The sequence below is a fragment of the Mobula hypostoma genome, chromosome 7 (genome assembly GCF_963921235.1).
Source record: "Mobula hypostoma chromosome 7, sMobHyp1.1, whole genome shotgun sequence".
NCBI classification, from domain to species: domain Eukaryota; kingdom Metazoa; phylum Chordata; class Chondrichthyes; order Myliobatiformes; family Myliobatidae; genus Mobula; species Mobula hypostoma.
Genome location: NC_086103.1, coordinates 59,425,368 through 59,450,518, shown reverse-complemented (window position 1 = coordinate 59,450,518; position 25,151 = coordinate 59,425,368). Strand labels below are relative to the sequence as shown.

General features: G+C 39.2%; 1 protein-coding gene across 2 annotated transcripts in view; it reads left to right on the top strand.

Annotated features, from left to right (window-relative positions):
* The window catches only part of LOC134348926 (rod cGMP-specific 3',5'-cyclic phosphodiesterase subunit alpha-like), a 77,243-nt gene extending 52,664 nt beyond the window's left edge, over positions 1-24,579 (top strand). For both annotated transcript variants that reach the window (XM_063052731.1, XM_063052732.1), the window contains exons 14-22: positions 3,772-3,881; positions 3,967-4,054; positions 13,295-13,395; positions 13,541-13,648; positions 13,868-13,931; positions 15,145-15,219; positions 15,466-15,549; positions 22,955-23,111; positions 24,284-24,579. In XM_063052731.1, coding sequence (XP_062908801.1) covers positions 3,772-3,881; positions 3,967-4,054; positions 13,295-13,395; positions 13,541-13,648; positions 13,868-13,931; positions 15,145-15,219; positions 15,466-15,549; positions 22,955-23,111; positions 24,284-24,342 — 846 coding nt within the window. In that variant the 3' untranslated portion in view covers positions 24,343-24,579. The remainder of the gene's footprint in view (positions 1-3,771; positions 3,882-3,966; positions 4,055-13,294; positions 13,396-13,540; positions 13,649-13,867; positions 13,932-15,144; positions 15,220-15,465; positions 15,550-22,954; positions 23,112-24,283) is intronic.
* The last annotated feature ends 572 nt before the right edge of the window (positions 24,580-25,151 follow it).

The following is a 25,151-nucleotide window of genomic DNA, read 5'->3' as shown; positions in this document are numbered from 1 at the left end:
CTGTTGCTCTGCCTGACTTTACCTTTCCCTGCTGAACCTCAGAGCAGGCCTCAGTGCCACTGGCCTGGCTGCTAATGCTGTGCCCTGATAGGTCACCCTCCTCCCCCCAGCAGTAAACAAAATACTTGTTGATGAGGGGAATGCCCACAGGGGACTCCTGCACTGGCTACTTATTCCCCTTAGTTCTTCTGTGCTTAACTATCTACTACTGGAAGCCTGCACTCTGGGAATGACCACCTCCGTAAAAGATTTTCAACTTCCCAGATGGTCCTCAGTATATCCAGCTCCAGCTCCAGTTCTTTGACTTCGTTAGTCAGGACCTGAAATTGAATGCACTTCCTCCAGATGTAGTCATGAGGGAGACCATTAGGTACCCTGCAATCCAACATCTCATAAGAGGAGCATTCCACGGCCTTAATTGACATGCTGCCTACACTTGATATACCTTTGGCTCCAACTTCTCAAGCCTGTGTTCTATCCTCTGCCTGTTCCTTGAGCCAAAGCCTGACCACTATAACACTGGCCCACTCAGACAATGGCCGCTCCAACAAGAGCTGCTCTGCTTAAACCTTGCTTCTTTTTACTGGCCCTTGCTAAGTTACTAACAATCCAAGCAATCTCACACTCCACAGACAATAATGTAGTCTTTTCATTACATTGCAATTACCAGAGAATTCAAATGAACATTAGAGATTCAAGGATTCATCTTCGAATCTGGATGAGTACGCTGCAGTTGTTACCGACTTCATTAAAGCCTATGTGGATGAGTGTGTGCCTTCAAAAACTTACTCAAACCAAAAAGCCATGAATGAACCAGGAGGTCTGCTGAAGGCTATATCTGTAATATTTAAGTCTGGCAACCCAGGTCTGACCCAGAAAACCAGGTATGATTTGCGGAGGGCTATTTCAAGGTCTAAGAGACAATTTCAAATGGTTGGAGGTGACATCGGATGTACGACAACTCTCGCAGGTCTGCAAGACATTATTTCCTACAAAGCAAAACCTAATAGCATGAATGGCAGTGATGCTTCACTACCGAAAGAGTTCAATGCATTCTATACCTGCTTTGGAAGGGTAAATATAACTACAGCTGTGAAGATCCCTGCTGCACCCGATGACTTTGTGATCTCTGTCTCTGAGGCCGACGTTAGGCTGACTTTAAAGAGGGTGAACCCTCGCAAGGCAGAAGGCCCCGCTGGAGTACCCAGTAAGGCTCTGAAAACTTGTGCCAACCAACTGGTGGGAGTATTCAAGGGCATTTTCAACTTCTCACTGCTACAGGCAGAAGTTCCAATTAATTCAAAAAAAAGGAACAATTATACCAGAGCCTAGGAAGAATAATGTAAGCTACCTTAATGACTACCGCCCAGTAGCACTCACATCTACTGTGATGAAATGCTTTGAGAAGTTGGTCATGACTAGAATGAACTCCTGTCTCATCAAGGACCTGGACCCATTGCAATTTGCCTATTGCTACAATAAGTCTGCAGCAGACACAATCTCAATGGCTCTTTCCATGGCCTTCGATCACCTGGACAATACAAACACCTATGTCAGCATGTATCCATTGACTATAGCTCAACATTTACCACCATCATTCTCACAGTCCTGATCAATAAGCTACAGAACTTGGGCCTCTGTACCTCTCTCTGCAGTTGGATCCTCAACTTCCTAACCGGAAGACCACAATCTTTGCAGATAGGTGATAATATCTCTTCCTCACTGATTGGATGTGGAATCTCAGATAGAGACGATAGGGCATACAGGAGCAAGACATACCGACTAGCTGGGGTGGTGCTGCAGCGACAACCTGGCACTCAACTTCGGTAAGATGGAGGAGCTGATTGTGGACTTCAGGAAGGGTAAGACAAAAGAACACATACCAATCCTCATAGAGGGATCAGAAGTGGAGAGGGTGAGCAGTTTCAATTTCCTGGGAGTCAAGATCTCTGGGGACCTAACCTGGTCCCAACATATCAATGTGGTTATAAAGAAGGCAAGACAGTGACTATACTTCATTAGGAGTTTGAAGAGATTTGGTATGTCAACAAATACACTCAAAAACTTCTATAGATGTACCATGGAGAGCATTCTGACAGGCTGCATCACTGTCTAGTATGGGGGTTGGGGGGCTACTGCACAGGACCGAAAGAAGCTGCAGAGGATTATAAATTAAGTCAGCTCCATTTTAGGTACTAGTCTACAAAGTACGCAGGACATCTTCAAGGAGCGGTGTCTGAGAAAGGCACCGTCCATTATTAAGGACCTCCAGGACCCGGTGCATGCACTTTTCTCACTGTTATCATCAGGTAGGAGGTACAGAAGCCTGAAGGCACACACTCAGCAATTCAGGAACAGCTTCTCCTCTGCCATCCAATTCCTAAATGGACACTGAACCCGCGAACACTACCTAACTTTTTAATATATATTATTTCTGCTTTTTACATGGTTTTTAATCTATTCAATATGCGTATACTATAATTGATTTATTTATTTGTTTATTATTATTATTATTTTATATTATGTATTGCATTGAACTGCTGCTGCTAAGTTAACAAATTTCATGACACATGCTGTTGATAATAAACCTGATTTTGATACTGATTCAAAACAAAATTTATTAGATAAATAATTTCAAATATATGCTACTTTTTGTGAGGATTTGCATCACAATAGAGTATATTTTTCACTTTCACTTGTTTCTTAAACAAAACATTGTTCATCATGCTGTTGTTATTTGATGTCAACTTTTATTTCACTGTTATTCGGCTGGTAAGGAGTCGAAATATATATACTGTATATATTCATTTGTTGGAACAGACTGGTCAAAATTGCTGGGAAAATAGAGTCTAATGAGTACAGTATGAGAACTGTGTAGATCAAATAATCTTTAATATGGAACAGATGCCCTAGGTGTTTCGAATCATCACAAATTGCAGAACAATTTGTTCTACCTTGCAACTAAAAAACATCTAAACATCCCCTTAACTTTCAAAGTATTACTAGATTTGCCCAGAAATTGGAATAAACTGGCAATAAAATGTTGAAGCTTTACTCAAGTGTAATCATTTTCACATCAGCCTCTTTGTCACAGTTTAGGAACGGAACTATTAAACCAGAACTTTCATTTATTTATGCATAATTTGTTCACATTTGCTTCTTTTAAAATACATCTTGTTAAATCTTTTCTTTCTTTTCCTCTGTTATGTTTTGCTCCTGTCTTTGGCTCATCTTTAATTTTATTTCTGTCTGCACTTAGGTACACTCCTGTCTTCCCAGTATTAGGTTTTTGTCTGTTCTTCATCAAAATTTCATTGTTTATTGCTTTTTCTGAACTATAATCAGTTTGCATTTCCACATGTAACATGAGTAATTTCAGCGCGATGATAAGTGGGATTATCATCCCAGTTATCAGATCTGTACCAGATTTGGGAACAGCTTCTTTCCAACTGTAATAAGACTGCTGAACGGATCCTGACCCGGATCTGGGCCATGCCCTCCAAATATCCAGACCTGCCTCTCGGTTTCTTTTTTGCACTACCTTACTTTCCCTTTTCTATTTTCTATTTATGATTTATAATTTAAATTTTTAATATTTACTATCGATTTATACTGCAGGGAGCGTGAAGCGCAGAATCAAATATCGCTGTGATGATCGTACGTTCTAGTATTAATTGTTTGGCGACAATAAAGTATAAAATATTGGCACATCAAGAGATGTTCTGTTGCAGCAGAATATGCGTCATTAACCTTGTTTTCTGATCATTTTAGACAGGAAATCTAAAATCCTACTACACAGATCTAGAGGCATTTGCCATGGTGACAGCCGCATTTTGCCACGATATTGATCACCGAGGAACAAACAACCTCTATCAAATGAAGTGAGTAGCCAATACAAAAGGAATGTCATATGGTACTGGATTTCTTGTGAGGAACACTCATTAATGCAATGCATTGATTCAATAGGTCACAGGATCCATTGGCAAAACTTCACGGTTCATCAATTATGGAGCGACATCACTTGGAGTTCAGTAAAACTCTGCTCCAAGATGAGGTATGTCATAAGTGTTGTAATTCACGCCCTTACTATGAAGACAGAAGGAATAATAGTAAGAAGCTGGGAGAGGACTTGTCTCCTGCTGGTGGGAAAAACAAGCTGGTTATCCAATTCAAAGTATTTCATTTAACATTATTAAATATAAAATATTAAGTCACTCTGAGCATGAAATGCACATAATATTAATTAAAATTTAAAACAATAGCATAATAATCCACTGAAAATTCATCTAGTGATTAGTATGCTTGTAATTATTTTCATTAAAATTGGACTAATGGCTATTGGCTTACAGAGGAATATATGGAAATCTGACTTTTAATTTTTTGTGATTTATTTTTTATTGAATTTTTTAATAAAATGTCATCAATTCAACATCTGATGCCATCATAAGACTATCCATTAGCATCTTTGCCACTTTTTCGCTCCTGATAGTTCTCTTTATCATGTAGCCAATTCAATGATCATAACTAGAGTGAACATATCTGCACTATGTATAGTGAAGACTCAGGCAAAAGAATGCCATATGCCTCAAGGCTGGGCTTAATGCTCAATTCGCATAACAAGTTCTGGATTCACTCAAAACAAAGATGATTCAGCACAATCTTCAGTCCGTTAGTATTGGTAGTTCCATCTTGTAGATGGGATGCCAAACAAAAACATTTTCAATTTTCTGAAATAAGTGTTTAAAAAAATCCCGGGTTAAAGGAGATGAGTCACTGGACTGGCTAATATTTATCACATGTGAATGCCCAAGAACAGTCTATTATTTAAATGAGACCTACCCGAGGCAGATATCCAATGGTTGATTCTGTATAGTGCAACGTCTATAAGCAGATACCTCTTTAAGCTCTGCTGAAGCAGGTCTCACAAGCATTGTGAAGGGATGATTTGGTATGTCACTGAAGACACTTGCAAATTTCTACAGCAGTATGCTGGAGAGCATTCTAACTGGCTGCATTACTATCTGGTATGGAGGGGAGCCACTGGCCAGGATTGAAATAAGTTGCAGAAAGTTGTGAACCCAGTCAGCTCCATCATGGGAACTCTCCTCACCAGCATCCAGGATATCTTCAAGGAGCAGTGCCTCAAAAAGGCTGCATCTGTCATTAAGGTTCCCCATCACCCAGGATATGCTCTCTTCTCATTACCACCATCAGGGAGGAGGTACAGGAGCCTGAAGGCACACACCCGTTTCAGGAATCACTTCTTCCCCTCTGCCATCAGATTTCTGAATGGACAGAGAACTCATGAACACTACCTCACTATTCTTTTCTCTTTTTGAACTGCTTATTTAGTCCAACTTTTTAAAAAAGTATATATATATTATTGTAATTTACAGTTTTTATTATTATGTATTTCAATGTACTGCTGTCACAAAACAACAAATTTCATGACTTATGCCAGTGATATTAAACTTGACTCAGATTCTGCTTTTCAAATAGCTTGCTTCACCCATGCTTGGAGGAAATTTCTGAAAGTAAAAGACAATAATGTGTTGCAGCCATTGACAAGCGATGTGCATGACAGGGCTGCTTAAAGCATTAATACATCCAACATGTATAAAGTCACAGAATCAGAGATATGTTGGCATTGAAGGAATCAAGGAAAAGCACAGTACAAAAATGTGCACAATAGGCCCTAGTCCACACTGACTGCGACGCCAATCTATGCGCCACGGCAGCGTCACAGTTCGTGTGACACTATTACAGGCTGGGATGTAGGAGTTCAGAGTCCAATTCCAGTGTCCTCTGTAAACAAGTTTGTACATTTCTTGCGTGTGTATGTTTCCTCCAGGTGCTCCGGTTTCTGCCCATAGTCCAAAGATGTACCAGTTAGTAGGTTAATTGGTCATTGTAAATTGTTCTGCGATTAGGCCCAGGTTAAATCAATGGGTTGCTTGAAGGTCTGGAAAGGCCTGTTCCTCACTGTAGCTCAAAATATATAAACAAATAAAATTATAATTTCATTTGCCAACATTCTTTCTAGGCTTTTTTTCATCCAAGCAACTGTCTAAACATCTTTTAAATGTTGTATTACAGTTTCTTTAAGCGCAGCTAGATGATATCCGTATTCTGTCCATGCTGGCTCCCTATAGAGCAGTTCAGTAAGTCTCATTCTCATGATCTAGGGATTGTGTGTGTGCCACTGGTTTTCCAGCACCTGCAGGACTCTTGTGTTCAAGATAGATCATGGAGCAGATGCTGACACAACATCGTGGGCTGAAGAACCCCGTCTGTGCTGTGCTGCTCTATGTCCTATGTTCTAAAGGGGGAGAAAAGTCACTATGCAGGTTTAGGATGTGGAATGTACTGCCAGGGGTAGAAATGAAAGCAAATTCAATTATAGCATTTAAAAGGGAGAAAGGTAAGCATCTGAAGGAAAAGAATTTTCAGCTTTATGGCAGGAGTTCAGGGGGGATATGACTAGTTGGAATGGTCATACATAGAATCAACACATATTGCCTCAGGTTGAATGGTCTTTTGCCATGTTGTAACTATCCTGTGGTTGCATCATTCTGTGAATTCTCTTCTGTGCTTTTCCTAAGTTGTGGTAACCAGAAGTGGACTAAATAACCTAGCCATGGTAAAGTCAATGGTTTCTAAAACTGCACAGTCAGGCGTATGAATTAGGAGCAGGATCCACTCCATGATTTGATTGTATAATTGTTGAACTTGCTATAATTTCAATTACATATTCTAGTCTACCCATGGTGAACAGCCACCCTGCTTATCATGAATCTATCTCTCCCTTAAAAAATATTCAAAAGCTCTGCGTCCACCATTCTATATGGAAGAGAATTCCAAAGATTTCCAGTCCACTGGGAGAAACAATTTAGCCTCATTTCTGTCCTCCAAGGGCTATTTATAAAACCCAAATCCTATGTGGAGTAAAACAGAAAATGCCAGAAATGGCACATCAGGCAGCATTTGTGGGAAAGGCCAAGAGTTAACATAATTGGTTAATTTTCAAAGGTCATGGGCCTGGAGCATTAACCTTTTCTCACTCTTCCTGCATATGCTTTTGTCTGCCAAGTATTTCCCATATGTGCTTTTTTTTAAATCTCAGTTTTCTAGCATCTGTGATATATTTTTAAGATCCCATAATGTTTCCCCCAATATTCATTGCCACTTTTGAAGATCAATGCAATTGAACCCCGGGTCCTGTCACTGCATGTCCTTTAAAAATGTGCCATTGTCATTATTCTTCCACCGTTACTTCTGCAAAATGCATTACTTCACACTTCTTGCATTAGATTCCATCTGGCACTGACCTGCCCGTTCTGCTAGACTTGTTCAGTTGTGAATGACTTGTACTATAAGAAACAGAAGCAGAAGTAGACCACTTGGCGCTTTAGAAGTTTTGAGGTTGTCATATTTAACTGCAACAAATGAAATTATGTATTATGTTTTATATAATAAGATAGCACCAGCGTACATCAGCAACTCTCTGTGGGCTGCAGGAAATTGTACCAGTTTTCCTCTTAAATATACTCCTTTTGAACTACTTTCACTGCAATCTGCAGCATATAAATTTCTTCTTAACAATGGATTATGAAATTACATCAATGATCTTACGATCTCACGTTTGATGGTTAAAAATGGCACCTTTAAAGGTCGACACCAAGGCCAAAAATGTGGCAGGAGAGGCGAAATTCAAACCAGACTGAAGCATAGAGTGATGAGGCCTCCACTGCCTTTCATCTTGCAACAAACATGCAGACACTGTAAAATAAGATTGATGATCTCAGGGCAAGGCTGCTGCATCAGGGGCAGATGAGGCAGATCTCAGTTGTTGTTGCATTGAGACTTGGTTAACAGTGGACACACCGGATGCAGCTCTCCGACCAGAAGGGTTTACAATTTTCAGAATGGATCGAAGCTTCAATTCTGGCAAGGGAGAAAGATGGCGGCACATGCTTTTTAGACAATTCTCGTTGGTACTTGGACTGGGTTGTCTCAACTTTTTGTTCCGCTGACATTTAACTAACAATTAAATGTAAAGCATGCTACTTGCCTCGGGAGTTCTCATTTGTGATCCTGACTGCAGATTACATATCACCAGCGGCCGAGTATAAACAAGCACTTGCGAAACTGTATGATACTATCTATAAAAAAGAAGTGGGTCATCCCAATGACTTTAACCAGACCTGTCCGAAAAAAATCCTGTCCAATTATCACCAGCACCAGAAATACCAACACACTAGACCACTGCTACACTATGATAAGGAATGCCTATCGTTCCTTCCCAAGACCGCAATTTGTAAGTTGGATCATGTACTTCTTGTGTACAGAGTCTCAAGAGCAAGGCTCCAGAGATCAAGAACGACTAAGAGGCGGTCACAGGAGGCAGGGGAACGGTTACAGGATACCTTGAGTCAGCGGACTGGGCCATGTTCAAGAACTCATCTGAAGATCTGAATGACGACACCACGGTTGTAACAGACTTTATTAAAACTGCTGTGGATGAGTGTGTCTCCACAAAATCATTCAGGGTTTTCCCCAGTCAGAAGCCTTGGATGAACAATCAAATCCAGAACCTGCTGAGAGCCGGATCAGAGGCATTCAAGTCTGGTGACCAAGAGAGTTACAAGAGATATAGGTATAACCTCTGGATAGCCATCTCAAAGGTGAAGTGACAACTCCGGACTAGACTTGAATCATCGAAGGAAGCTCGACAGATATTGCAGGTCTTGAATATCATCATCTCTTATAAAGTTAAAACAAGCTCCATAGGAGACAGCTGGACTTGGCTTCTATGCTTGCTTTGATCACCAGAACAGGGAGGAACCATTACGCACCCCCATGTCACCCAATGATCATCTAGTCTCAGTATCCGAAGATGACGTCTGGGCTGCCTTCAAGAGAGTCAATCCAAGGAAAGCCTCCAGTCCAGATGGTGTACCTGGCCAAGTACTGAAGACCTGTGCTGACCATCTGGCTGGGGTATTCACGGATATCTTCAACCTCCCGCTCTGGTAGTGTTGGTACCCGTCCTGGACCCATTGTATAAATATTATTGCAAAGAAAGCGCGACAGCACCTCTACCTCCTCAGGAGTCTGTGGAGGTTTGACATGTCATTGAAAACCTTGTAAAGCTTCTATAGATGTGTGGTGGAAAGCGTGCTGACTGGCTGCATTACGGCCTGGTATGCGAACACCAATGCCTCTGAGTGGAAAATCCTGCAAAATGTAGTAGATTGGGTCCAATATATCACGGGTAAAACCCTCCCAACCATTGAGCACATCTACATGAAACTTTGCTGTAGAAAAGCTGTATCCATTATCAAAGATCCTCACCACCCAGGCCATGCTCTTTTCTCACTGCTGCCATCAGGTAGAAGGTACAGGAGCCTCAGGACTCACCCCACCAGGTTCAAGATCAGTTACTATCCCTCAGCCATCAGGCTTTTGAACAAAAGGGGATAACTACACTCATTTAAGGTTCTGTTAGCTTGTCATTTCATGCTCGTTATTTATTGCTATTTATTTACATCTGTATTTGCTCTGTTTGTTTACAGTTTACAGTTCCTGATGTTTAAAGTTACTATAAATTTGCTAAGTATGCCCACAGAAAAAGAATCTCAGGGCTGTATGTGGTAACTTCTACTTTGAACTTTGAACTTTGATTTTTCATATACATTGAACAGCAGACAAAAAAAAAATACGCCAAGCAGTCTAACTTTTAGGCTTATAACTTTGGCAAGACTATTGTTATTAGTCTTGTGGTTGTTGTTCTGGATAATGACTGAAGGGGAATAATGGAATGATTCTTGCTGGAATTTAAAATACCATGGATAAAGCTAACTTAGATGTGTACTGAGGAAAAATAACTAATAGCTGCCTTTTTTACATGTCTCCAATTTCACTTTCCACAACGGAAAATGATCCATACCAGTTGTAAGAAGTCCAGCTATTTAAATTCTGTGCAGTAGAAATGTTAGCATGGACAGAATTTTACCTGAATTCCAAATGTTATCTGTAATCAGTAATGCCGCGTGACCAGGGAATGCATTTGGAAGTGACATGGTTCTTCTGTACATGCAGAGTAACTGTGCTTGTCTGCTATTGGGTATGCAGCAGGGATGCCAAACATCATGCATCAAGCAGTTCACATCATTGTTGCAAAACTAGAACAGGGATACACATTCTGCTATTGGAACAAAGGCTCTTCAACTGTCTGCTTATTGAGAAGCCAGCTGTGAATCAGCAGCTTGGTTCATCCTGATCTGAAGTAAGAATGCCATTCTGTGAAGCAAGTCTTCTTTCTTGCTGGAAAGCCCATACCACAATTATCCCTATGCCGTATGCCTCTCAACATGTAATACACTATCAGCCATTGGAGACAGTTGATCCCATCCTTATTATGCATCTGTCACAAGGGCAAACTTATCAAAAACTGGTCCCATTCCTTGAAATAGTGAATCCCAATTCTGTAAGCATGCATGATGATAAACATATTTTATTCATAATTATGTATAGAAATCCTATGAAGTATAATTCTTCTGTGCATAGTTGTTGTATACCTTGTACATGATATATAGCAAAGGACACATGCTCTGCATACCTCCTTTGAAATAGCCCTGGGAGTAGAAGCCTTGTTTCACCTAGCCACTGCTCTGCTTTATTACATTTCACATGTTAATATGGGATTTTTTTTTGTATGCATGCTGCCAACATGTTCTATACCAGAACCATGAGTAATGTTATTCACATATAGTCCAGTAGCCATCCTTCTGTTTGTCACAATGGCTCCCATGCAGATGTCACAATGGACTGCCAAGGAGTAAAGGCAATGTGACAGCTGTCAGGAAATCATGCACTGAACTTCATGACAGCTAAACACCAGTTATACCCTATTGGAAGTGAATCCTCCAAGTTTTAGTACGTTTCAGAATTGACAACAGGTGCCTAAAAGCAATGTGCATATATTCAATGGCACCCTACGCTACGCAGGAGCCAGCTATCAACAAGAAGTTATGCACTCTCTCTAACTGCTGTTCTCTAGCTCTTTTTAGATAATTTGTGTTTCTCAACTTCCTTAGGAAACATTTCAAATTGAGATTTTTTTTTAGTTTCAGAAAGGACTTCAACTGGTATTCCTTCACATCTACTTGCAATTAGTGATAAACTTATTCTGAAGATGAAAAACTTTTGACGCTCTTGGCATATTTCAGCAAAAACTTCCTTCCTGAAGCACAAACATTTTGCAGTCTGATCTTTACAGAGAGAGTTTCCTTAAACCTTCCGGATTGATAGGATTTTCTGTTATGAACCTAACTGTCTCTCCACATTATTCTAGCAGTTCATCCACCTGTCATGCTACTCACCCATTATCTTGTGCATGCTTTATTCTGTGGGGAATTTTCTGAAGGTGCCCATGTCTGGGAGCAACTAGTTTGTTCAGAATCTTTAACAGCAATACGTAGTCATTCAGCACCACTTTCCCAACCAGACTTTGTAGATTTTTTTATTTGTTCATGTGGGCATTGCCAGCTAAGCCTGCTTTTATTGACAATCTCTAGTTGCCCTTGAGAAGGTGTGATGACTGCCTTCTTGAGCTTCTGCAGTCCCTGAGGTGCAGGTACACCCAGGTAGCAGTTTGAATAATTTTGGAAAGTACCAAATATTTGTTCAGCCATTGCAAGGGAAATTAAGTTTCAATTAAAGTTCAAAAAAGTTCAAAATAAAATTTATTATCAGTGTACTTTCATGTCACCATATACAACCCTGAGATTCTTTTTCTGCGGGCGTACTTTGCAAATCTATAGAACAGTAACTGTAAACAGGATCAATTCACAATAAACTGTGCAAATGCAGATATAAATAAATAGCAATAAATAACAAGATAAAAGAGTCCTTAAATGAGTGTAGTTATCCCTGTTTATTCAGGAGCCTGATGGTTGAGGGGTAGTAACTGTTCTTGAACCTGGTGGTACGAGTTCTGAGGCATTTGTACCTTCTTTCTCATGGCAGCAGTGAGGAAAGTGCATGGCCTGGGTGGTGAGGATTTTTGATAATGGACGCTGCTTTCCTACAGCAACTTTTCACATACATGTGCTCAATGGCTGGAAGGGTTTTACCCGTCATGTACTGGGCTGAATCCACTACCTTTTGTAGGATTTTCCACTCAAAGGCATTGGTGTTCCCATACCAGGCCGATATGGAGCCAGTCAGCACAACTTCCACCTTACATCTATACAGTATCTAAACTGAAAGCATTTGCTCATCCCTTCAATAAATAATAATAATAATAATAACTTTACTTATAGAGCACTTTTCATATAGATGATGTAATTCAAAGTGTTTTACAATGGGATAAAAGTATAAACATGAAAATATAATGAAAAATAACAATAAAAATAAACAGGAAAATAGAAGATAAAAAGATATTAGTTAAAAGCAAGGTTGAATTAATAAGTTTTGAGCTTGTGATTAAAAGTGTCATCTGAGCCTGCATCCCTTATAGTTTTAGATATGGAATTCCACAGTTTAGGAGCGTAGTTCAAAAAAAAACTGACCTGCTAATCATCTTTTGAGGGAGATCATTTAAATTTAAGAGACCGGCAGAAGAAGACTTCAGAGATCAAGCAGGAGCACTATCACACAGTGGCACGCACATATACTGTGATGATGTGCTTAGAGAGTTTGGTGATGGCAAGTATCAACTCCTGCCTGACCAAGTACCTGGACCCACTGCCATTTGCCTATCACCACAATAGGTCTACAGTAGATGCAATCTCATTTGTCCTCCACTTGGCATTGGATAACCTGGACAATAATATATACTTTCATCAGGCTGCTTTTTATTGACTACAGCTCAGCATACAACACATTCATACCCTCAGTTCTAATCAAAAAGCTACAGACCTAGGCCTCTGTACCTCCCTCTAAAAATCTGGATTCTTAACTTCCCTACTGGGAGACCACTGTCTGTGCAAATGGGAATATTAATACAGTATATTAATGCACCATATATTTTGTACTTTCCTTTTAAGTGAACATCATTGTCAAACTAACATATTTTTAGTATCAGCCTGATTTACTGGTAAAACTCAAGTATCATCATACAAAGGTTTAATCAGCCAAATGGATAAAGTAAAGGTATCTTAATCTCCTTATTGTGTAGTAAACATCAAGCTGGAGATTCCAAAGGAGTGAATAATAACAGAAACAGAAGCTGAAACAATGTGATTATCAAAGTGTTGATTAAGTTTCTTTACTATTTTACTTTTAACAGGATTTGAATATCTTTCAAAATCTCAACAGAAGGCAATATGAACACGTACTCCATCTGATGGAGATTGCGATCATTGCTACAGACTTGGCACTATATTTCAAGTACCGACATTTTAAGAATACTTTATTATACAGTTAGACTTTGGTTTTGCTATTTTTATTAACATAATCAATTAAATGCAGCTCAATTGGTTTAAAATTCAATAGTCAATGAGTATGCCCTATAAATATTTTTATTACATGACAGAAAACGGACAATGTTTCAAAAGATAGTCGACCTGTCTGAAACATACGAAAACAATGAAGAATGGGTACAATTTATGATCCTGCAGACAACAAGGAAAGAGATTATTATGTAAGCTCATGTTTAGTGATTTTATTTGTGGGATCATTTTGAAATTCCAAAATATATTTTTGATGGAAGAACACTGGTTCAATTAAATTTGCACCATTATGAAAATTTATGCCTTTAGAATTTTTGCTATACTTTTTCTTCTGTGCTTACTACGTTTAGCTTGTCATGCTTTGTAAGAATTGTTACTGATTGCTATTGTGTTCAATCTCATTAATTAAGGGCCATGATGATGACTGCATGTGACCTGTCTGCCATCACAAAACCATGGGAAATACAGAGCAAGGTATATATATTATATTATTCATGCATGATTTAGTTTATGTTCTGTTGGATAATTTGCTAAGGAGTTCATTAATACTATAAATTAGAATTATCACAGTAAGGTTACACTTAAAACATGGTACCTATTTATATCAGCCTTACTTTGTAATCAACACACTGGCAGTGACTGGAATTTACATTTTTAATTATAAACCTTTGTCCTTACATGTCACGATAATTTACATTTCAACATGGTGGTTGATTCAAACTAGATGGAGGTTAGGGTTAAGATTCTGATCACAAACCTTCAAGCATTCTTAAATATAGAAATTTTAGCAGACAACTGGAGCAAGGCCAAGAAAACATTTCTTCAAAAATAAGTAAGCGAGTAATTCATGCAGAATTCACAAAGCAGGTTAAAAATAGCATGTGGAGTCACTAGTAATTTGAGAAAATTCTACATAGGTACATATTTTAGCAGCTTCTAGATACAATCTCCATAAAGGTTTTACTTCCTCCTATCAAACTCACCTTCATTGTCAATTATGAACAATGTTAGGAACCCACATTGACTCCTCTTTCTCAGGTTCTTAACCAGCACCAGATGAAATGAGATAAAGCAGGAGAAAAATGGAAGTTCACTGTACATGAAAATGCAGTGTGCAAAAAACGTGACACATTCAGAAAAAGCATTCAAACAGCAGCTGAAGAGAGGAAGTACATGAAAAGAAAACTGCATATTTGTTTCTATTCTCCCTACAAAAGTATAACAAACAAATTGTTCTTCTGAGAGAAGATTCATAATAAATAGGCAGTAGCAGTTAGACTCTAGATTTCCACCATCTTGTCACGACGGAGATTATTAGCTCAAAGCAAAAGGCATCCGTTGAATGTTTTCCTTTATCCAAAATATCCCACATTTACTGATATGCATTAAGTTACTAGAGTTCCTATTCCAAATCTTTGCCATAATTCTACTTTACGTAATTCATCATGGCCAGATTATTTCCTGGCATCACTGAATGAGGAAAACTCAGTGAATTATCATTTTCAGTATTTTCAATACTGTACTCAATAATCCCATTAATAACCAATAATTAGACAAAGGACTAAGCATCTCCTGCGTGTTATTAAAATGTGCAAGCATTTTAAAGAACTCTTTATGCTACATTAAAATTAATAGGAGCTGTTGAACTCTAATAAAAAGTATCTAACATTTCTTTCTTCCATTTAAGGTAGCTCTTTCTGTGGCAGCTGAATTCTGGGAACAGGGAGATTTAGAACGGACTGTTTTAGAGCAACAACCAATTGTAAGTTTTGAATGAGCCAATAAGTCAAAGTACAATTAACTTTAAATGTACAGTATCCTTCCTTCTAAGATATTTCAATAAGATTTTTATTGAGATCGGCACTCTGTAGGTTGCAGTTTAATAAATCTCCAAAGAATGTATTCTAAAGATCCTGAAATAACTGGCAAATGTCCAAATTAACACATTTTAAGTCATTAATTACTTCTTACTATTTAAAATGTTTCCTTGTATTTTTTATTCTTTCAGCCTATGATGGACAGAAACAAAGCTGATGAACTTCCAAAGCTTCAAGTCGGTTTCATTGACTTTGTGTGCACTTTTGTGTACAAGGTAAGAAATGGAGGTGGTGACCGTACCCAAGCATAGATGTACCACAGAACATAGAATAGTACAGCACCACACAAGCCCTTCTGTTGTGCTGACCTTTTAACCTACTCCGGGATCAATCTAATATTTTCCTTCTATGTAGCCGTCCATTTTTCATTCATTATGTTCTTATCCAGGAGTCTCTTAAATATTGCTAATGTATTTGCCTCTATTTCCACTCCTAGCATTGCGTTTAAAAAAAAACTATCTCTGGTATCTCTCCTGTAATATCCTCTAATCACCTTAAAATTATGCCCTCTTGTAATAGCCATTATCACGCTAGGAAAATGTCTCTCCTGGAACACTCTTATCATTTTATAAACCTTTATCAAGTCACCTCTAATTCTCCTTCGCTCCAAAGAGTAAAGTCCTAGCTTTCTCAAGTTACCCTAATCAGACATGCTCTCCAATCCAGGCATGCTCTTTCTTAAGCTTCAATATCCTTTCTAAAATGAATTGAACACAATAGTCCAAGTGTGGTCTAACCAAGGTTTTATAGGGCTGCACCTTGAGAGCTTTGGCTCTTCAACTCAATTCCCCCAACTAATGAAGGCCTGCACACCATACGCCATACACCATCAACTGTGCGACAACTTTGAGGGGTCCACGGACAAGACCATAAGACATAGGAGCAGAATTAGGCCATTCAGCCCATCGAGTATACTCTGCCATTCCATCATTTTTATTATCCCTGTCAACCCCATTCTCCTACCTTCTCCCTGTAACCTTTGAGACCCTGTTTAACCAAGAACCTATCACGCTCTGCTTTAGATACACCTAATCAGAATCAGAATCGGAATCAGGTTTAGCATCTCTGGCATATGTCGAGAAATTTATTGTCTTTGCAGCAGCAGTTCAATGCAATACATAATCATAGAGAAAAAAGACATGAATTACAATACGAATCTATATATTTAAATAGTTAACTTAAATAAGTAGTGCAAAAATATATATATTTTAATGTATTGGGGTAGTGTTCATGGGTTCAAAGTCCATTAAGAAATCAGATGGCCGAGGGGAAGAACCTGTTCCTAAATCGTTGAGTGCGTGCCTTCAGGCTCTCGTGCCTCCTTCTTCCTGACAGGGCATATCCTGGGTGATGGGGGTCAAGCATGAGGCATTGCCCCTTGAAGTTTTCCTGGATTCTATGAAGACTAGTACTCATGATCAAGATGACTAAGCCTCCAAGTCTCTGTACCTTATTTTGATCCTGTGCAGTAGTGCCCCCCTACCAACAATTAGTATACTAGATGGTGATGCAGCCAGTTAGAATGCTCTCCATAGTATATCTCTAGGAATTTGCAACTTGGCCTGCACACATATCTGTGGCAATGAATTCCACAGGTTCACCATCTTCTGGCTAAAGAAAATTTTCTTCACCTCCGTTCTAAATGGATGTCCCTGAGGCTGTGCCCTCTGGTCCTAGACTGCCCCACTCTCGGAAGTATCCTCTCCACATCCACTCTATCTAGGCCTTTCAGTATTCGATAGATTTCAATAAAATCCACTCCCCTCTCCACACCCCGCATTCTTCTCAACTCCAGCGAGTACAGACCCAGAGCCATCAAACACTCCTCATATATTAATCCTTTAATTCCCAGAATCATTCTCATGAACCTCCTCTGGATCTTCTCCAATGCCAGCACATCTTTTCTTAGGTATTGGATCCAAAATTGCTCACAATACTCTAAGTGCAGTCCAACCAACGCCTTGCAAAGTCTCAGCATTACATACTTGCATTTATATTCTTGTCCTTTCCTTGCCTTCCTTCCCACCGACTCAACCTGCAAGTTAACCATTAGGGAATTCTGCACTAGGACTCGCAAGTCCCTTTGCAACTCTGATTCTTGAATTTTCTCCCCCTTTAGAAAATAGTCCACACTTTATTCTTTATGCCAAAGGGCATGGTTATGCACTTCCGTGAGCTATATTCCGTCTGTCACTTCTTTGCTCATTCTACCAATCTGTCTAAGTCCTTCTGCAGACACCCTGTTTCCTCAACACTACTGCACCTCCACCTATCTTTGAATTGTCCACAAATTCGGTGACAAAGGCACCAATTCCTTATCTGAATCATTTAGATATAATGTGAAACAAGGACCCCAAGATCTCTCTAGATTTCTCCTGGTGTAGTTGAACTGTGGGATAATCAGAGGAAGGTTAATAGGCACAAGAGAGAAGGTGGGCTACAGGAAAATAGTTGGGAGAATGAGATTGATGGGATAGCCTGGATGAGCTTAACAACCTCTTTCTATGTTGCAAAGAAATATGAGTTCATTTTTAGTAATAAACTGGAAAGGGATTAATAATTTACTTGATACTTGATATTTTAATTGAAATATTCCCCATTCCCAACCCCAAGATTTGCTTAGGTGTGACACAACGCATAATAGAGTTTACTTGCTTTGTTAAACTAGTTACCCTGTTTTGGCTCATATGAACTAGCAAATGACTATCTCCATTAGATTTTATGTATATCTTGCAATGGAGTACACTGCAGATGGATTCTTGCACAGAACCAATGTGTCTCACATATTTTGAAGATGTGTCCATCATGGTTATTATATTTACTCTGTCTGCATTTACATCTCAATTGATGCTGTGATATTTCACAAAATTGCACTTCAAGTAATTGTGGTCAGTATGAATTTATTGCATAGCAAAATTATGCAAACAGCTTTAACTTACAGAGTTTTATAATATTGGAAAATAATGTTAAAGTGCTAATGGAAGAAAACAAGTAATTTAAAAATTGGCTAATTCTGGTGTTCCTTCTCCTAAAATTTGGCATTCAGACAGGTCTTTTAAAATAGGCTAAAGCTGTAAGTCTGAGGAAGATATTTTACCAAGATCAGCCCAGTGGCCTGTAACTGAGCTACTCCTGAATGTAGGCTAAAGCAAAGTCTTCCATCATCAAGATTCTGAGAGGTCTGAGCTTCCTTGCTGGCTTCTCTTGATGAGATAGCACCAGCTTGCATAGGCTTGTCAGCCCTCAAGCTGAGTAATCTGCCTGCTAAACCCTTACTGGCTCAGCACGATAAAGGCTCTGTTAAAACCATTTGACGATATCAGCTGGCAGGGGAAAAGTAAACAAACTTTCATTCAGTTTATTTATTTTAAATACATCAAACATTTTAAATATGATTATCTTATAATCATCTCTTATTCTGAACAGTTATTTTAAAACTATTTTAGTCCTGAGAGCTTCTCGGTGTATTTTAAGCATCAAATTCTTCCACAAATATTTAAACTGAATTGCAGACAGTGCTTCACTGGCTATAAAAGCTATCCCGTGAGTACAAATGGTCAGCTGCACTGTGAGGGTCTCTGGGCCTTGCCTATAGCTTAGCACCTACCTCTCAGAGAAAATCTGTGTCTAGACCTCAGTGAGAAGTGGCACTAGGGGCAGATAGCCTAGCTCATTGTGCCAGAAGGTCAGCACAATTTTGTCAGAGGTCAAAAATAAACAAAGAAAAAAAGCTTAATTAATTATTATTAGCTATTATTCTGTAATCTATCGCAATAATAATTTCCAACAGCATTAACAAACAGGAGATAATTTAACAATAACAGAAAGCAGCAGCTTGTTCAATAGAAGTTACGGTCTTTGTCTAGCAAATCATTTGTTTCCTGGCATAAATTCAGTGATGTGACTCACCTTTAATGGAATTCTTCAATAACTTTATAATAAGATCACACTGAACAACTGTTGTCACACTAGACCAGATAATTTTGAATACGCCAGTTTTCGCGTAAAAAAAGACAGGCATCCACACTAGGCGTTTTTGAAAGTACCTCCGTCCTCATTAAAACGGGTATTTGGGCGAATCTCCTCCCACTGGGCATGTGCAGGACACACAGAAAACAAGCGAAGAGGAAATGGTATACTTGGTGCGCATTTGTCCAGTTACAGACTTGAAAAACTTAAAAGGAAATAGCCAAACGAAAGACTTGGTGCGCATTTGTCCAGAAACATTTCCTACAGCCATAGTCTCTTCATCGATGAAAGGGATGACAGCTACAACTAAATGTAATAAGGCTTGTTACTGGGCAAAAGTGAAATTTCCTGTTACCTCATTTGTTTGCCTTTACTTTTGCCATGTCTTTGTGTATTATTTTGCTGTGTTTAACATGTGCAATAAAACGAGTTACTGGGCAAAAGTGACAATTGCATCTATTGAATGTTTGCACAAGCAATACATTAAAGTACCTTGTTAAATGTATAAAACATGTCTGCATCAGTGTTGTATTACCATACAATGTTACATTAGGATGTTACACATCTATTGTCAGATGTTGTGGTGTTGAAGGTTGTGTTCAAGAAAACAATGAAATGCCGTGCTGCTGCCACCATTTGTTCCGGCACCTCATGACAACGGTTTTAAAAATAGCCGGTTACCCCGTACACACCACGCTGGATATTAGGTGATTTCAGATTTATTCACTCTGGAGTGTGTTTTAGAAAAAGTCCGTTTTTTGGGGAGGAAAACGCCGTTTCAATGTGGACGGAGGGTCAAAATGAAGAGAAGAAGCTTCGGTTACGGATTTATCCGGTCTAGTGTGGACGTAGACTGAGACCTGAACACCTCAACATCTTGGCTCCATTAACAACTTGTCAAATCTGCATTAATGGTTGACAAAATTATCAAAGGACTGAAAGTTTGTCAATGTCTCTGGTATCTGCAGGCATTTAAAAAGATTCACAGACTATTAACGACTATGCACTTCTAATTTCTCTCAAAAACATTTAGACAAACATGGAACACTAGAAGATAATTAAAACCATTAAGTTCCAATTGATTCAGTTGAACATTTAAAAAAGAACTTTATGTGACAGATGCTCCATACACCATGCTGCATTGCCAGATTCCATATGAAGCATGCCTTCGGAGAATAATTGATGAAAGATCATCTGCCTGAAATGATAATTCAGTTTATACCTCTCCAGACACTGCTTGACCTGGCAAATGTAATCTCATAGTTCAGGTGACATTCTAATAAGTTTCATTTGACCCTTCTCCAGACCCTCTGTATAACTTTTCTTAAAATATGATGTACAGGGAGGACAGGAAGGAGCTACATGATGAAAGAAATGATGGAGCAGAGGTAAAAAGTAGGAAAGGCATTTAATGGATAGAGGAAGATGGGTCTGGAGAAGGAGATAAGTTATAGAAGTCAAATAAGTGTGACTTTTCCAACGGGTAAGGAAATAATAAAAGGCAAAATGAAATTTATGATTGTTTGAAATGTGAGGCACAGAAATGTCTGAATATTCAAATTTATTGAACAAAATATTCAGTTCAGAAAGATATAACGTACCTAGCTGGAACATGAGAAGTTGCTGCTTGAGCTTGTGTTATGTTTTGCTGGAGCAATGCGGAAGTCCAACTATAGAGAGGGAATGTGATTTGAACATTAAAGCAGGCATCCCACCCTGCAACAACGCATTTCAGGGAGGTAGCACCATCAATTTGCGGGAGACTTCGGGAACTTCTGGGAGAGGTGGGATGTCTGCAATGGAGTAGCTCCTTAGCAGCTAGCCAGCTAGTTTAAATAACATTAGCTATGCTAATGAACGAATGACACTGATAAACTCACCTCAACATGTCTTTTACAGTCTTAACCCACCATGGGCAATAGAAAAGTCACTGTTGCAAACAGTGCAGTGAGCAACACTGTCATTATTTTTGACCCCTATTAGGCAGGGGTACACTTTAGTGTAGTCTGGGGTGACGGACGTTTTATATTTTCTTTTTTTGGAACACTGCCAAAGCGCCCGTGCTTGCTCTCTCTCGTGGTCGCTCTCTCGTTTTCTCTCTCTCTGTCTCGTGGTTGCTCTCTCTCTCTCTCTCTCGGTCACTCTCACGCTCGCTCTTTGGCTCGCTCTCTCTCACGCTCTCTTTCTCTCTCTCTTGTTCTCGTGCTTGCTCTCTCTCTCATGCTCGCTCTCAAAAAAATTGATTTCCGGGACATTGTATATAATTTGTGGGCATCAGGGAGCCACTATTAATGTGCGGGAGACTCCTGGAACTTCCGGGAGAGGTGGGATGTCTGTTAAAGTGATGAGCAACATGTAAAGCCCAATTTATACTTCTGCATCAAATGTACGCCGTAGGGTGATGTACACCTCCCCGAAAAAGTAACTCACGTGTCGTGGCGATGCAGACCACAACAACTGTGATTGGTCTGCTTGGTAGTATCGCATTTCCTCCTACGCATTTCCAGTTGCTCTTCTCCGCCATGTCTGTTCACTGATGCAAAATAAATGTTTGGAGACGATGAAACAAATCGTCAACTCTATCTGCCGACATCCTAAAATATTTGAAATGCATTTCCTCGTCCATGTCTCCAACGAAGAAACTCAACACAGTGGCATAGAAACCCCACCGCCAACTAGCGTTTTGGCAGTGAATTGCAGAGCGACGCAGACACAACTACGCGTGCTCGCTACGGCGTAGGGATACGCAAAAGTATAAATCAGGCCTATGGCAGAGCCCGCATGCACAAGTATAAATCAGGCTTTAGGGCTATTCAGCAAAGCAGTCACCCAATCTAAGTTTGATTTTCACATTATTTTCATATTTCTCTGTGATGTAGAAGAAGGGTATTTGGCCTTTTGTGTCAATGCTGCCTTTGACAGCATTTTTATCAATCACGACACCCCACCCCTGTAATTATTTCCCTTTTACCTCTCATCTGCCCATTAAAAACCTAATGTTTCCTTCACCACCATCAACATCCATAATTGCCAATTAACCCTCCACCCAGCTCAACTTTGGAATGTGGCATTATGAGAATAACCAAGAAAAAACCAGAAGTCACAGCGAGAACATGGAAACTCCACACAGGCGTTGCTAGAGATCAAGTCTGATTGCAGGAGCCTGAGAAAGCAGCTCTAATGTTGCTGTACTGTACTGCCTCTGTGCGGAGGTGCTGTCCTCAGTGTAGAGGGGTCCAGACTGTTAACAGTAAAAATTGTATAATGAATTGGAAGAAATACAAGTAAAATATTGTTTAAACTTCAAATAATTATGTGGGAAAAGAACTGCAAAGGGAGCTCCTCATTCTGAAAAGGAAAAAAGAATGAGAACCAAAAAAATACAAACACAGCTGTAGGTCCTGTTAAATGCAGTCTGGGTAAAGATGGAGAAGATGGAACCATGCCCTTTTTCCAGTCTTTTAGTCTAGACTGCTACTTTTTATGTCTTGCATATCTGTACTGGAAGAATAGTGTGTGCTGTTTTAGACACTTGTTTTGATGTTTAACTTCCCAACAATGTTTACCGCACCACACTTACTGATCCTGACAGATTATAGATGTGTAATTAATGAATATGCTGAACTAACAATAATATTTCCATTTAATTAGGAATTCACTAGGTTTCATTCCGAAATTGAGCCCATGTACAGCGGCATCCTGAACAACAGAAAGGAGTGGAAAGCACTGGCTGACGAACACGAGGCAAAAATGAAAGCCATTGAGGAAGAGAAAAAGCAGAAGGAAGAAGAACAAGCAGCAAAACAAGGTTAGACATCTGAGCATGAATTAATAAAGAGAAAGATGCATTGAACAGGTTAGATAATGAACGACAAGAGTAGGTCCATCTAAAGCATTGACAACAACACGGACCAGTCAGGCTGAGGGACCTACTTATAGGTTTAAAATCTGTCCATAGCATAGTAATTTAATGCAATTCATTTTTCATTTTCTCTACCTCTCCTCTCTTCTTCTATTCTCCATTCTGGCCTTTCACCTCTTCTTACCTGCCCATCACTTCCCCCTGGGTCCCCTCCTCCTTCCCTTCCTTCTTTGGTCCACTCTCCTCTTCTCCAGATTCCTTCTTCTCCTGCCCTTTATCTTTCCAACTCACTTGGCTTCACTTATCACTTTCCAGCTATTCTCCTTCCCCTCTCCCACACCTTTTTATTCTGGAGTCTTCCCATTTCCTTTTCAGCTCAGAAGAAGGGTCTCAACCCGAAACGTCGACTGTTCATTCATTTCCATAGATGCTGCCTGACCTGCCAAGTTCTTCCAGCATTTTGTTTGTGTTGCTTCATTTTTATAATATCTTACATAAGGCATATAGGACAAGATTTCCACTGTTTGTGTATCCAAAAGCTGCCCCACAGTTTGCAACCAGAAGAAAGCTAATTTCTAGAAAGGTCAGAGGGAGGAGGTGGTTCCATGGAAGGTGAGGGGATGGAGATTTTTGACCCCAGTATGAATTGCTGGAGCAGATTCGTAAAAATATTGGAAGGGATTTCATCTCGCAGGTCCTTTGCCCTGTCATTTGCAGGTGGAGGGAAGTGCAAAAGTGACAGATAGCCTCTTTTGATTTGATAAAACCCCAGTTTTCACCTTGAACAGACCTGTTAATGTCTCAGCAATACTTTAGCCATCCAGTGGAAAGCTGTCAGTGAATATCATTATGGCTGCTACAATAAAACTAACAGGATGCTTAGAACTTTCAAGCTGCCAGTGATTCTTTAAAAGGCTAAAAATTTGTTCTATTTTATGTTTAAAAGATGATAAACTTTCACAGTGGAAACAGAGGACCAAATATTTTGGGATTCTGACAAGATTTGGTTTATCTGCATTATAAACAATATTTGTAAGAGAAGTTCATAAATTACAATTTTAAAACCATAACAAAAAATTTAATGCAACGTGCTATTTTCATTCTTTCTCAAACTGCAGCAGCCATTGCATCACAAAAGGAACAAAGTTCTCAGTCTACAACGTGTCATCTCTTGTAACGTGTGGCAGAAAGAAACCATAAGCAAGCATTTTGAAGTCTGCACGGGCACTTTGACATTTGGAGAAACAATCAACTGTTTCAAAACAAATTGTATCTCTGAATATGGGAGTTAAGATGCAGTAAGCATACCAGATATAGTTAAAAAGTAATTAATTAAATAAGCCTCATAGCACACATATAAAAAATCATTTTTATATTTGCTGCAAACAAATTGTTAATGAGTAATTGTATAAAGTGTAAGACACCAAATTAAAATTTCTGTGTAAAAGAAAAACTATAAGTGGCTTTGGACATTTTGGTGAATTAGAACATGATTATGTATCAAATTGTGAGAATTAGAACTTACTGAAGTAATAGATTTTGACGGTACTTTTAAGTTTATGACTCTTGCTCGGGATTTTCACATTGAAACATTACGCCTGTCTATCTGAAAAACTCCTATATTGGTAACTGGTTTAATGATGTCACATGTACCAAAAAACGGTGGAAGGCTTTGTGTTGCAAGCCCTCTGGATAGCTCATTACAAACCTAAGTACATTGCGGTAGTACAAAAGGAAAATCGGTGACAGAGTGCAGGATATAATGTTATAGTTACAGAGAAAATGTAGTTCAGCTAAATAGGTCAGATGCAAGACCCATAATGAGGTAGACTAAGAGATCAAGAGTTCATCTTTATTCTACAGGGTGTCCGTTCTTAACCATCTCAGTCTTCAGTGTCCTGTAATCAAAAGAAAATAAGTCTAATCTGTGTATTGAGTGAGTGGAATACGAATGCAAAGTGTTCTACAACAACACAGGGGACTATT